The sequence below is a fragment of the Myxine glutinosa genome, chromosome 2 (assembly GCF_964187855.1).
Source record: "Myxine glutinosa chromosome 2, kmMyxGlut1.1, whole genome shotgun sequence".
Taxonomy (NCBI): domain Eukaryota; kingdom Metazoa; phylum Chordata; class Myxini; order Myxiniformes; family Myxinidae; genus Myxine; species Myxine glutinosa.
The window spans coordinates 178151711-178166335 of NC_136262.1; the positions used below are offsets into that span (position 1 = coordinate 178151711).

Consider the following 14625-nt stretch of genomic DNA (forward strand, 5'->3'; position numbering starts at 1 on the left):
CTAGCTTCCAGACCGTACATCCAATCATCTTGAAATTTGTGCACACTTGTTACATTTCATTACCTCTACTATAATATAAAGTTTCACGTCGATCAATGAAGTGGTTCAAGAGTTATAATTTTTTAAAATATTTTCGTTTAATTATCCATATCTGCCAAAACACGTGATCAATCGCAAATTCCAAAAGTTCATTTTAGTAGACTGATATGCTGAACAAATCTGTGAAGTTTCCCCTCGATATCATCAAAAATGAGGGAGGAGCTAGGTTTTAAAAGTTTATGCTTAAAAACGTCATAACTCCAAAACCATGTGATGCATGACGACATGCTCGCTGACTTTTTTGTTCGTCATGGGTATGCGATTCTGCCTGCAAAGTTTTGCCTCGACCTGTTCAGTCGTTTTTGAGAAAATTGGATTTTAGTGGTTTTTCAGGCTTTTCACTCCACACAATATGGCGGCCGAACCACGTGACCTACGACGTCATTGTAATTTTATTTCTGCATCAATTTATACCGAGAAGATGCTCAAGAAATTTCATCCTGATCGGATAAAGGTTTTTACTTGTGGAATTATGACGTCATCATTCACATATGTTATTCCGCATGGAGAGTTCTTTGCAATGAGACCTGTCTCAATTATTTCTGTGCAGCGGTTTTTGAGATATAGAGGTGATTTTTTTTGGTTTTTCCAAGATGGCGCCCGTACCACGTGACCTGTGACGTCATAATATTCACTAAAATATTCTGCAGGAGGAGGCCCTCCCATGGTGAAAATTTCATGTCCATCGGACCAGGACCAACGGTTGCCGAGAAAATGAATTTTTAAAATGCTGACACGACACACACTTTACTTTACTGAAATGCAGACACATACGTACGTACCCGAATGCTTAACCTTGCCTTTCGCTTCGCGAGCGCAGGGTAAAAATGTTTTTCTTTAATAATCAACAGACAGTGGTGTAAAAGACGTTAGCATCAACAGCGATTAACGTCTGAAAAAATTATTTCTCCGACTTTTAAAATCCTTTTTTTATTTCAATTAAATTATATGTTTGAACACTAGGACACAAATCGCATTGTTGTCACTTTCAAAACCCTTCGGTTTAGCAGTACTCGGACAAAATATTCCGGTACGTTATCAGTTTGTTTCTTTACGTGAGATTATAACAACTACAAGATATGATTCAATACATTAAACGAGGCTGGTAAAGCACCCTCACCTGATTTGGAAGAATGAAACATCGCAACGAGGAGGAATATCGCAGCTCTTGTTATTCTGTGTTCAAAATTCATGATTGACCTCGCAGTTTCTGTGAGACAGGAAAACAAACCCGTATAACATAAACCAGATTACAACCATTATTAGACAACTAGTATGAAGCCCGTCAAAAATGACGGGTTGGAACAGTTTTTGATGGTACAACCACGTGTGCATGCCAAAGTCTGAAGTCTGGGCCTAGTGTCAGGGGTGGTTATATTGTGGCGGACACGATGGCTCGCTGGCGCGATGACATCATTCCGCGCACCAGGAGGGTGTCGGCCACGCCCGAGGGGTAGGCGTGGCCTCGGGATATACACAGGGCACACAGCCCCGAGCACGGCAGTGCTATAGTGTGATCCTTAGAATAAAGACTCTTTTGATTACGTTCGTTGTTGCTTCCTTTATTGGCAAGACAAGTCGTGCGCATAGCACCGCACTACATTGGTGACCTCGACTAGTTCAGCCGACGCTGAACTACAGAACGCGCCATGACGAGCAGCAACGCGGCAACGGTGAAACTCCCTGAGTTTTGGGAAGCTCAGGCGGAGATATGGTTTATGCAGGCAGAAGCCCAGTTTCAGCTTCGTGGCATAACGGCGGACGAGACGCGCTACTTCCACGTCATCGCCGCCCTCGGGCCCGGCACAGCCGCCCGCGTCGTGTCCGTCCTGCGGAACCCACCGGCCGACCACAGATACGAGGTGCTCACGCGTCGCCTCATCGCCACATTCGGCCTCACAGAGGACGAACGGGCCGACCGTCTCCTGGACCTTCCCGACCTCGGCGACACGCGACCATCGGTCCGAATGGACCATATGCTGTCGCTACTGGGGGACAAAGCACCGGATTTTTTATTCCGGGCGCTCTTTTTACGCCAGCTACCGGCCCAGGTACGCCTCGCGTTGGCCGATTCCAAGATAAAGGAACCCCGCGCGCTGGCCGTCGAGGCCGACAAGTTTTTCGCGGCGTGTGACACGCGGGCGAGCTTCGGTGCGGCCGTCGCGGATCCCGGGGCTGACGCTGATGCTGATGCACCACACCTCGTGGATCTCGAGGCTGATGCACACCGCGTGGCCGCCGCCACGCCCCACCCACCACCACCGTGAAAACCGCGGCCTCCGCCTTCGCCGCAAACCTGGTGCCATTTCCACGCCAGGTTTGGCCACAAGGCGAGGAGTTGTCGCCCGGCGTGCTCGTTCGGCAAGTCGGGAAACTACAAAGCCGGCGCTCGGTAGCGGCCCTGAGCGTCGGCCATTCCGGCAGCCTTCTTTTTATAACGGACACCTTGTCCAGGCGCCGCTTCCTATGCGACACGGGTGCGCAGGTGAGCGTTATCCCTGCTTCTACGTCCGACAAGCACACCGCGGGCCGGGGCCCCGCGTTGCTTGCAGCCAACGGAACACTCATACGCACGTTCGGGAAGTGCTGCCTCTCCCTGCGGTTCGGAGGGCAACGCTTCACGTGGACGTTCGTAACCGCCAGTGTCCCCATGGCACTGCTCGGTGCGGACTTCCTCTGTGCAAACGGGTTGTTGGTAGCTGTGAAGAACAGATGCCTTGTCCAGGCTGAAATGTTCAGCTCGCTTGCTTGCGCGCTGAGCAGCTCGTTGAGCGGCTCACCGAGCGGCTCGCCAAGCGGCTTGCTGAGCGGTTCGGTCCCGGCGAGGTTGGTTTGTACACTTCCGGCAGCGGATGAGTTCACCCGCCTCCTCGCCAGTTTCCCGGCCCTCACGCGGCCCACCTTCTCGGCGGTGGCCGTAAAGCACGGTGTGGAACATCACATACCCACCGTCGGGCCACTGGTCAACGCCCGGGCCCGCCGCCTCGAACCAACGAAGCTCGCGGTGGCGAGAGCGGAGTTCGCTCTGCTGGAGCGGCTGGGCATCGTGCGGCGCTCCAAGAGTGCTTGGTCGTCACCGCTACACATCGTGCCGAAGCCTGGCGGGGGATGGCGGCCGTGCGGGGACTACCGCCGCCTCAACGATGCCACCACCCTCGACCGTTACCCGGTCCCCCACATCCAGGACTTTTCCGCCCGGTTGGCGAACATGTCCTGCTTCTCCAAGATGGACCTCATACGCGGCTACCACCAGGTCCCCGTCAGGCCGGAGGACATCCCGAAGACGGCCGTCATTACGCCATTCGGCCTCTTTGAATTCCTTCGGATGCCCTTCGGTTTGAAGAATGCGGCTCAGGCGTTCCAACGTCTGATGGACAGCGTCTTGCGCGACCTGGATTTCGTCTATGTCTACCTGGATGACATCCTCGTCGCAAGCGCGTCCCGTGAAGAGCACCTCCACCATCTCCGCACGCTCTTCGAACGCCTGGGCCAGCATGGCCTGATCGTGAACCCCGCCAAGTGCCGGTTCGGCGTCGCCGAGATCGACTTTTTGGGGCACCGCGTCACCAGGCACGGGGCCATCCCCTTACCAGCAAAGGTGGTGGCGGTCAAGGGGTTTCCGTGCCCCCGCACGATCAAGGGGCTCCAGGAGTTCCTGGGCATGGTAAACTTTTACCACCGTTTCCTGCCCCGCATCGCCCAGCTCCTGCGCCCCCTGCACGAAGCCCTCCGGGGGAAGCCGGGCAAAGGTGACGTCGCTTGGACCGAGCAGATGGACGCGGCGTTCGCGGGCGCGAAGCTTGCCCTGGTTAACGCCACCATGCTCGCGCACCCGGTGCCCGATGCACTGATCGCCCTCACCACCGACACGTCGGACTACGCGGTGGGCGCGGTACACGAGCAATGGGTGCGCAGAGCTTGGCAACCGCTAACGTTTTTCAGCCGGCAGCTCCGCCCGCACGAACGCCGGTACAGTACCTTCGACCGCGAGTTGCTCGGGCTTCACCTGGCGGTCAGGCACTTTCGCCATCTGCTCGAGGGCCGTGCGTTCACAGCCTTCGTCGACCACAAGCCCCTGGTCTTCGTGATGGCCAATGTCGCCGAGCCGTAGTCGGCCCGGCAGCAACGTCACCTCGCGGCCGTGTCCGAGTACACAACGGACATCCGGCACGTCGCGGGGAAGGACAACCCGGTGGCGGATTGCCTTTCCCGGTCCGTCGCCCACGCAGTCCACCTCTGCATCGACTATGCCCGGGTGGCGGCGGACCAGACCACCGACCCCGACGTCCAGGCCTTGCGGACCGCCGTCACGGGCCTCCGCGTCACCGAGGTGCCGTTCGACGGCGCGGGCATGGCCCTCTTGTGCGACGTCTCCCTCGGGCGGCCTCGCCCCATCATGCCCGCGGGCTGGCAGCGCCGGGTTTTTGACGCCATCCACGGCCTGTCCCACCCGGGCACGGAGGCCTCCCAGAGGCTGGTCGCCGACAAGTTCGTCTGGCATGGCCTCCGGAAGGTCGTCCGCGGCTGGGCCAGGACATGCCTCGCGTGCCAGCACGCGAAGGTGCACCGCCACACCCAGGCCCCGTTGGCCCCATTTACGGTGCCCGAACGTTGGTGGGACCTCTGCCCCCCTCGCGGGGTTTCACCCACGTCCTCACCATGGTGGACCGCACCACCCGGTGGCCGGAGGCCGTGCCTTTGGCGGCGACGACGGCGGCGGATGTCGCGCAGGCATTCATCGCCACCTGGGTTGCCCGGTTCGGTGCCCCCTCGGACATCTCGTCCGACCGCGGCCCCCAGTTCACCTCAGAGCTCTGTGGGGCGGTCGCGCGGGGGCTCGGTGTCCAGCTGCACCATACCACGGCCTACTACCCCCAGGCCAACGGCCTGTGCGAGCGGTTCCACCGCTCCTTAAAGGCCGCGCTCCGGGCCACCCTCCGTGACGGCGGCTGGGTCGACAGGCTCCCCTGGGTCCTGCTGGGCCTCCGGACGGCGCCCAAGGACGACCTGCGCGCATCCGCGGCGGAGTTGGTCTTCGGACAACCGCTGCGGGTGCCGGGCGAGTTCCTCCCCGACTCTACGGCACCATGGTCCGCGGCGCAGCAGCGCTCCGCGCTGCAGGAGACCGCCCAGAGGTTCGCCCCGGTGCCGACGGCGCACCACGGGCACCCGCCAACGCACGTCGCCCCGGAGCTTCGCACGGCGGAGTACGTGTTCGTCCGACACGATGCCCACCGGACATCGCTGCGGCCCCCGTACGACGGGCCCTTCCGCGTGCTGGAGTCCGGGGCGAAGCACTTCACCCTGGACATCGGCGGTCCTCCTGACCGCGTTTCCGTGGACCACCTCAAACCGGCCCACCTCGACGTGGACCACCCCCCGCCAGTGGCTCAGCCCCCGTGTCGGGGCCGCCCCCCGGCGGGCGGACCCCCATCACTGCCCAACCCCGCCGGCATGCCGCCCCTCGGCCCCGCAACCATCCCAGGGGCAGCCGGTGGCATCCCGGCATCCCAGACGCCGCCAGCCGCCAGAGGGCGCTTCGGCCGGGTCATCCGTTTGCCCCGCAAACTGACCCTTCAGGTGCGCGGGAATTCTGGGGGGGCGCGTGTGGCGGACACGATGGCTCGCTGGTGCGATGACATCATTCCGCGCACCAGGAGGGTGTCGGCCACGCCCGAGGGGTAGGCGTGGCCTCGGGATATACACGGGGCACACAGCCCCAAGCACGGCAGTGCTATATTGTGATCCTTAGAATAAAGACTCTTTTGATTACGTTCGTTGTTGCTTCCTTTATTGGCAAGACAAGTCGTGCGCATAGCACCGCACTACAATATCATCTTTATTTGTTAGACATCCTACAGACGTAAATGAACACTCGTTTTACTCTGCGCACATTGCACATCATGTGCAGCAAATTTCACCTCCCTGTGCCTTGTATTTATTTTGATTAAAAAATACCGCTCATGTGCACTGACCTTGAGGCTCAGTTTGCAAGCCACCGTCTACAATTCCAATGTAAGAGGCATAATTACTCTTATTTTGGGTATTCACAGTCCTTGGGGTCTTTTTTTCCCTCTGGGGCATTTGGGTCCTTGGGGTCTTTTGGGTCTTCAGTGTCTTCAGCATCTTTTGTGTCTTTTGGGTCTTCTGGTTCATCGGTGTCTTTTGGGTCATTTGAGTCTTTTGAGTCATTCCAGTATTTTGGGTCCTCAATCTGGATCTTTGGGGTATTTAAGGGTCTTCGGGGTATTTTGTGTCTTATGGGTAATTTGGGGTCCACTGGGTCCTCAGGGTCTTTAAGTGGCGCTGGGAAATTTTTGGTCTTTTTGATTGTTTGGGTCTTTGGGGTATTTTGGGTCTTTAAGGGTCTACAGGGTATTTTGGGTCTTCGGAGTCTTTTCAGTCTTTTGGGTCTTTTCGATATTTTCGGTCTTCAGGGTTTTTTGGGTCTTCTTGGTCTTTAAGGGTCTTTTGGATATTTTTGGGCTTGGGTTATTTGGGGTCTTTTCGGTCTTCAGGGTCTTTTTGATCCTTTCAGTAACGAGGATTTTTTGGGGTCTTCGGGCTCTTTTTGGTCTTTAAGGTTCTTTGGATCCTATGGGTATTTTGGGTCTTCAGGGTATTTGAGGTTTTTGTGGTCTTTTGGATCTTTAAGGGTCTTGGTGTCTTTGGGGTATTTTGGGTTTTCAGGGACTTGTCAATATTTTAAGTCCTTTGGGTGATTTGGGTCCTTGGGGTCTTCAGGGTCTTTAAGGGTCTTTGGGGTATTTTCGGTCTTCAGGGTATTTAAGGGTTTTTGGGGTATTTTGGATCTTTGGGGTATTTTGGGTCTTCGGGGTCTTTTGGGTGTTTAAGTCTTCAGGGTCTTTTGGGGTCTTTGGGGTATTTTGGGCCTTTGGGGTGTTTATTGGTATTTGGGGTCTTCAGAGTCTTCGTGGTCTTTTGGGTCTTTAAGGATCTTGGGGCCTTTTGGGGTCTTTGGGTCTTTGGAGTATTTTGGGTATTTTAGGTCTTTAACAGTCTTTAAAAGTCTTCAGTGTCTTTGGGGTATTCAGGGTATTTTTGGTGTTTTGGGCCCATTGGGTCTTTTGTGTCTTTGGGGTATTTTGGGTCTTCGAAGTCCTTGGGGTCTTCTGGGTCCTCGGGGTATTTTGGGTCCTCTGGGTCATTTGAGTCCTCAGGATTGTTTGGGTGTTTTGGATTCTTGGGATCCTTTGGCTCTTCAGGGTCGTTTGGGTGTTCTGGGTATTTTGGATGTTTGGGGTTCATTGGGTCTTCAGGGTCTTTGGGATATTTTGGGTCTTTGGGGTTCATTGGGTCTTCAGGGTCTTTTCAGTCTTTTGGGTCTTTGGGATCCTCAGGGTATTTTGGGTCTTCATGGTCTTTAACAGTCTTCAGGATGTTTTGGGTCTTTTAGGTCTTCAGGGCATTTTGGGTGTTTTGGGTCCATTGGGTCTTTTTGGCCTATTGGGTCTTCAGGGTATTTTGGATCTTCAGAGTCCTTGGGGGTCTTCTGAGTCCTTAGGGTGTTTTGGGTCCTCTGTCATTTGGGTCCTTGGGGTTGTTTGGGTCTTTTGGATCCTCGGGGTATTTTGGGTCTTTGGGGTATTTTGGGTCTTAAGAGTGCTTGGGGTATTCTGGGTCGTTGGGTTCTTCTGGGTCTTCATGGTCTTTAACAGTCTACTGGGCATTTTGGGTCCTTGGGGTCCATTGGGTCTTTTGGGTCCTTGGGGTCTGTTGGGCCCTCAGAGTCTTTTAGGTCTTTTAACCGGTTGACACACAGTCGTGTTCAAAGATTGCCCCTTAAACACCACCACTCAAATCCCTCCTAAAGCACAACTCAAAGCCTTTAAAACCTAGCCTGATGAAGGGACACACACACACACACACACACACACACACACACACACACACACACACACACACACACACACACACACACACACACACACACAAACACACACACACACACACACACACACACACACACACACACAGAGACACACACACACACACACACACACACACACACACACACACACACACACACACACACACACACACACACACACACACAAACATCTCATGCATTTGTAGTAGATTTTTCACCATTGACTGATTGGGCTAAAAACGATATACAGCACGATATCTCAAAAAGTTGTGGACAGATTCGGACGAAACTTGGAAGACAGGTTGGGTGTGTGACAAGGACGAATTGATTAGAATTTGGTTAATGTTTGGATACAGACCCTGCAGGGATACAAAACGTAAATGGTTCCGCCGGAGAAGTTATACTCTCCACCGAGTGCTATTCCAGTTGTTACTACTTTTGTTATTATTTATTTAATCTAAGTGTATTCCCCTTCCCAACACCCTTTGCTTACTTACAAACCTGCTGCCTTTTTTCATTCATTTCCTCCATGATAAAATAATATTATATTCTGACTATTCATTGAAACCACATTTACACCCGTTTATACTTAACTATTCTTATTATAATAGAGCAAACGTATATGGTTAGTTATGTCGTTATGTATGTTTGTTTGTTTATATGCGACGAAATCGTCTTCTTCTTCTTCAATTAAAATTAACACCCTCTTAATTAACCCTCTTAATTACGTTTACACTGCTGAGACCCCTCAGACCTTTGACGACCCTTTAAATCCCCCATGACCCTTAAGACCACCAAGACCCCTGAAGACCCAAAATACCCTTAAAGACCCAAAATACCCTAAAGACCCCAAAGACCCAAAACACCCCAAAAACCCAAAAGACCCTGAAGACCCAAAAAAGACCCAAACACCCTTAAATACCCAGAGGAACCAAAAGACCATTCAGACCCAAAAGCCCCTGAAGACCCCAAAAACCCTGAAGACCCCAAAGACCCAAAATACTCCAAAGATTCAAAACACCCCGTAGACCCAAAATACCCCGAAGACCCAAAAATACCCCGAAGACCCAAAACACCCAGAAGACCCAAAAGACCCTGAAGCCCCAAAACACCCTGAAAACCCAAAACACCCTGAAGACCCAAAACACCCTGAAGACCCCAAAGACCCTTAAAGACCCAAACGATCCTTAAATACCCTGAAGAACCAAAATGCCCCAATGACTCTTAAAGACCTAGAGGAAAGAAAAGACCCTTAAGATCCAAAAGCCCCTGAAGACACAAAAGACCCCGGAGACCCAAAACACCCCAAATACCCAAAATACCCTTGAAGGCCCAGAGGACCCAAAATACCCTGAAGACCCAAATGTCCCTGAAGAACCAAAACACCATGAAGACCCAAAAGACACCGAAATGGTCAAAGATACCTATCCCTCTGAAATGACGTGTGGTGAGGTGTGCGGTACGCACCGAGTCATGCGACACAATAATTAAATTTTATAACAGATTTCACAATTACTTTATGTATGGTAACCCGAATAACACAGCTGCCACCACTATTTCTTTATTTATGGTAACCTGAATAACACAGCTGCCACCACTATTTCTTTATATATGGTAACCCTAATAACACAGCTGCCACCACTATTTCTTTATTTATGGTAACCTGAATAACACAGCTGCCACCACTATTTCTTTATTTATGGTAACCATAATAACACAGCTGCCACCACTATTTCTTTATATATGGTAACCCTAATAACACAGCTGCCACCACTATTTCTTTATATATGGTAACCCTAATAACACAGCTGCCACCACTATTTCTTTATTTGTAGTAATCCAAATAACACAGCTGCCACCACTATTTCTTTATATATGGTAACCCGAATAACACAGCTGCCACCACTATTTCTTTATTTATGGTAACCATAATAACACAGCTGCCACCACTATTTCTTAATTTATGGTAACCCGATTAACACAGCTGCCACCACTCTTTCTTTATATATGGTAACCCGAATAACAGCTGCCACCACTATTTATTTATGGTAACCCGATTAACACAGCTGCCACCACTATTTCTTTATTTATGGTAACCTAAATAACACAGCTGCCACCACTATTTATTCATATATGGTAACCCGAATAACACAGCTGCCACCACTATTTCTTTATTCATGGTAACCCGAATAACACAGCTGCCACCACTATTTCTTTATTCATGGTAACCCGAATAACACAGCTGCCACCACTATTTATTCATATATGGTAACCCGAATAACACAGCTGCCACCACTATTTCTTTATTGAAGGTCACCCGAAAAACACAGCTGCCACCACTATTTCCTTATTTATGGTAACCCGAATAACACAGCTGCCACCGCTATTTCTTTATTCATGGTAACCCGAATAACACAGCTGCCACCACCATTTATTCATATATGGTAACCCGAATAACACAGCTGCCACCACTATTTATTCATATATGGTAACCCGAATAACACAGCTGCCACCACTATTTCTTTATTGAAGGTCACCCGAAAAACACAGCTGCCACCACTATTTCCTTATTTATGGTAACCCGAAAAACACAGCTGCCACCACGATTTCTTTATCTATCTATAATTCCAGTAATCTCTGTGTGTATGTTTGTATGTTTGTATGTTTGTATGTTTGTATGTCTGTGACCGCTGTTTCTCGACAACCACGGGTCCGATATACTTTAAACTTGCCAGGTATATTGCTGGGGACCCGTGGATGTGCCTTTTCAAGGTTTCATATTAATCGGAGAAGTAGTTACCGAGCTATGTCCAAAAAACGATTCAACCAATCAGAGAGCAGCGAGCTATCACGTGTGCCGAACGTGGCGAACAGACTCTGCCTCGGACGGCACATTTGAGAGCGTATTCATTTATTTCACGTTGGCAAACTATGTTGCCGCTATGTTGGCGTTAAACGATGTTTTAAAACTAATTAAAACTAATTTGCGATTCTTTCGCTTTCCTGCGCGTTTGTGCATGCTATGGCGATTTCTTTACCAAACTCCGCAAGCCGTTCGCTTTGGACCAAACCATTTCATGTAAATAGAGGGGGGGGGGGGGGGGGGGGATATAATTTTAGATATAGATATAGTACGGGCATGCCCTAGTATATACAATGGTAGAGGCCACGGGTGGGCAACATAAGAATTTCGACATATCGTCGCGGGTCGCTTCTCTGTTTTGTAATTCGTTAACACCTTTCCACATGATAATCACAGAGATGTGACTAGCGAGTTTGTGTTTCACAGTTTGCCCAAAGTCTGATGAAGTAAGAGTTTCGAAACATATACTTGCACAACGTAGTCTTTAAATATGTGTCTGTCACATTCATCATGTGGATGGGGTGCGGAAACAACCAGAGAGGAGAATGTGGAGTCCCCCAAATGTTATTGCTTCAAATTTGTTCAAATAACCATTTTGATCTCAACGGAACGATTTGGTTTTTGTTTTAAAGGCGGAGAAATATAGTCTGGTCTGGGAGTCATGGCGAGCCGGACACGAGTAATAGACAAGGCCGGATCCAGCTCCTGGGCCGTATTTTGCTCACCCATGGTCTATAGGGCTGCAGATTGAGCGTGAAAATGAGGGTGAGGTGGCAACTAGCTTCCTACCAGCTAATTTTGATATTTTTATAAAGTATATGGGCCCTGACTACTTCACAAACCAAAAATACCCAGAATCCCCTTGGGGGAACATGTTCAAGTGACGTCATCAAGATGGCCTCCATTTTTATTAAGTTTTTGAATTTTATTTTTACATTGAGGGTCCCTGTGTCCTGATCTGTAATAAAATGATACGAGCATCTGATTTAAATATTCCATTTAATAATATTGATATTTAATAATATTTAAAAATGATATTATTAATTATATTTAATAATATTCAAAATTATATTTAAATAATATTTAAATAATAAATTAATTTAAATGCATGCAATGCATTTAAATGCATTTAAATTAATTTCATAATTTAATTTAAATATTGAAATAATATTTAAATAATATTTAAATTAAACGCAGCTGATGCATTAAGATCAATTTCTTGGGTATTACGGTAGTCAGTTGTTGTTTGTAATTTTTCTATGCCTCTGCGAATAATACTAACTGCACGGTGAAGTATTTGGGAATCATTTTTGTAATCGGAACCATTCTTGTAAGCACATTCTCACGAACTTCTGCTGGCTTCATATTCGCTGCTGTAAGTTTTATTCCTTTCTTTTTATTCTCTGGTTCTCCACAAATGAAAGTGTTCATCTCAGGAAAAGGCTGATGTTTTTTCTCTTGACAGTAAAACTACTATATAAACGGTTAGGTACCACGTCAGCACCTGTACACAATGCCAAACTTTACAATTTTGGCAGCCATTTTGATGATGTCATTTAAGCATGTTCCCCAGAGGTATTCTGGGTATTTTTGGTTTGTGAACTTGTCAAGGCCCCTACTTTATAAAAAATACCAAAAGTATCTGGGAGGAAGCTAGCTGCCAGTTCCGCCAATTTTAAGGCACTTTTTGACAATAATCTGCAGCCCTACTACCCTCATGGAAAAGATAAACGATAAAACATTGGGAAAATATTTTCAGAAAGCATGAGGGAAAAAAACCCCCAAACTCCAGTTTCACGAAATCCGTCGGTAGAATTGGCAAAATGTCAATTCTTCCTCCAAATGTCCCTCTACCGACCTGTTAGCACGTTTCCATACTTTACACAGTTCAAGTGTTCTAATATGTTCCGTTCTATGTTCTATCCCTTCCAAAAAGCTTGAATATAAATAAATAAATAAATATATATATATATATATATAATGTATATATATATATATATATATATATATATGTATGTATATATATATACTGTATATATGTGTATATATATATATATATATATATATATATATATATATATATATATATATGTATATATATATACTGTATATATGTGTATATATATATATATATATATATATATATATATATATATATATATATATATCTATGTATATATATATATATGTATATAACTATATATACATATATATATATATACAGTATATATGTATATATGTAAATATATATATGTATATATATGTATATATATATATTGTTGCGGTTTTAAGAACCCACACTTGTTTGTAAATATCACATCATTAAAGGTTAAATATAGCACCCCATAGATAGGCCACAAGCAACACGTAGGTCACCATAGGACATCAGTTATTTCTTAGTATGTGTTAGATGAGGCCATTTTCCAATAGTTGAATCTGCGTTGCGTCAATCAAATAAGAAGTAGGCCCTTTCGTCCATTTTTGCAGCCTCCCTCCAAGCGACACCATTAGGCGCGCTCCAGTCTGTGCCCCATGGCCCTTCCCAATTTGTTACACGCCTTTGTTAGCAGCGTTCGCTGCCCTTGAGCGTAAGCTCGCTAAACGCCGCCATAAGCCACGAGGTGAGGCCCGGAAAAAGGGGGGTGGAGCACCACGGAGAAGGTGTGGCCACGTCACCCAGCCGTCAGGGCGGGGCCGGTAAGCGATAACCAGCCAACCAGGGCTGGAGTGACATCGCCTGACAGGGCGTGGTTGGGGCTGGCGGAGCGTTCGCTGGCTTCACTTATAAAAGCCAGCGCACAAAGCCCTTTTACAGGACTTATGCAGCAGCGCTCGTTAAAAAGGACTTACCGAGGAAGCTTGCGCTAACAGGACTCAAGTGAAAGATTGGCATTGAAAGGACTTACTCGCTGGCACTGATTACCACAGGACTCTAACAGAGGACTGTCCAGGACTGCTGCGATTTGGAGGACGGTGCGAAGGTCGACCTTAGGATGGTGCGGAGAGGACAGGACTTGCACAATTGGCGCTTGCGTACAGGACATTGGGGAGGCGGCATTTGGCGCGAGTCGTGCGCAAAGTACGTGCGCAATATACCAGCCTTCCCCCATGATATGTGTCCGTTCGCGTTGCGTTACGCTATACGAAGAGCTGCCTGCCGGGTTTTTCATCGCCTGGACCAGAGCCGGACTGGAGCCTGGACACGCTGGTGACCTTCCAACCTGTTAATCTGCAACCCCCGTGTGAGTGTCTGTGTGTGTGAGACGGGCCCGTTTGTCCAGGGAGTACGTTAAGCCTGTAATTAAGACTGCCCTGTGTGCTTTTCCTTCCTCTTTCTTTCATGTACATTTCTTTCATTTCCTCTTCTTCTTGTACAGTTGTTAATAAATTGATTTGTTCTTCCTATTTTCCTGATTTCCTCTTATCCGATCGCATCAGTCTTTTCTCAATTGGGTAAGCGTGGCACGATTGTGAACCGCTACAATCGGGTCTAATCATTTGCTAACAGCTCGGATCGCGGATTGCTATCCGCTCGGCATATCCCATCAATATCCGTGGTTCGAGCGGGAGTTATTTCCTTGCTTACTGGGCGGCGTTAATAAGTAGGTAATAAGAAGACGGCTTACAACCCTAGTTAACGTCGTCCGGAAGTGACGTCATAACCTCCAGAGTCGCGTCGGCCAGATCAAAGACAAGGGGATTAACCCCCTCTTGATAAGGGGGAGCCGACGTTTGAGATCCGTAACAATATATATTGTTACGGATAACAACG

General features: G+C 48.7%; 1 protein-coding gene across 2 annotated transcripts in view; it reads right to left on the bottom strand.

Annotated features, from left to right (window-relative positions):
* Positions 1-14625, bottom strand: part of LOC137421049 (uncharacterized) — a 104825-nt gene that overhangs the window by 73844 nt on the left and 16356 nt on the right. The window contains exon 2 of one of the 2 annotated variants that reach the window (XM_068106722.2): positions 1220-1309. The exons of the other annotated variant lie outside the window; for it this stretch is intronic. Coding sequence (XP_067962823.2) covers positions 1220-1292 — 73 coding nt within the window. The 5' untranslated portion in view covers positions 1293-1309. The remainder of the gene's footprint in view (positions 1-1219; positions 1310-14625) is intronic. 2 annotated transcript variants of the gene reach the window in all.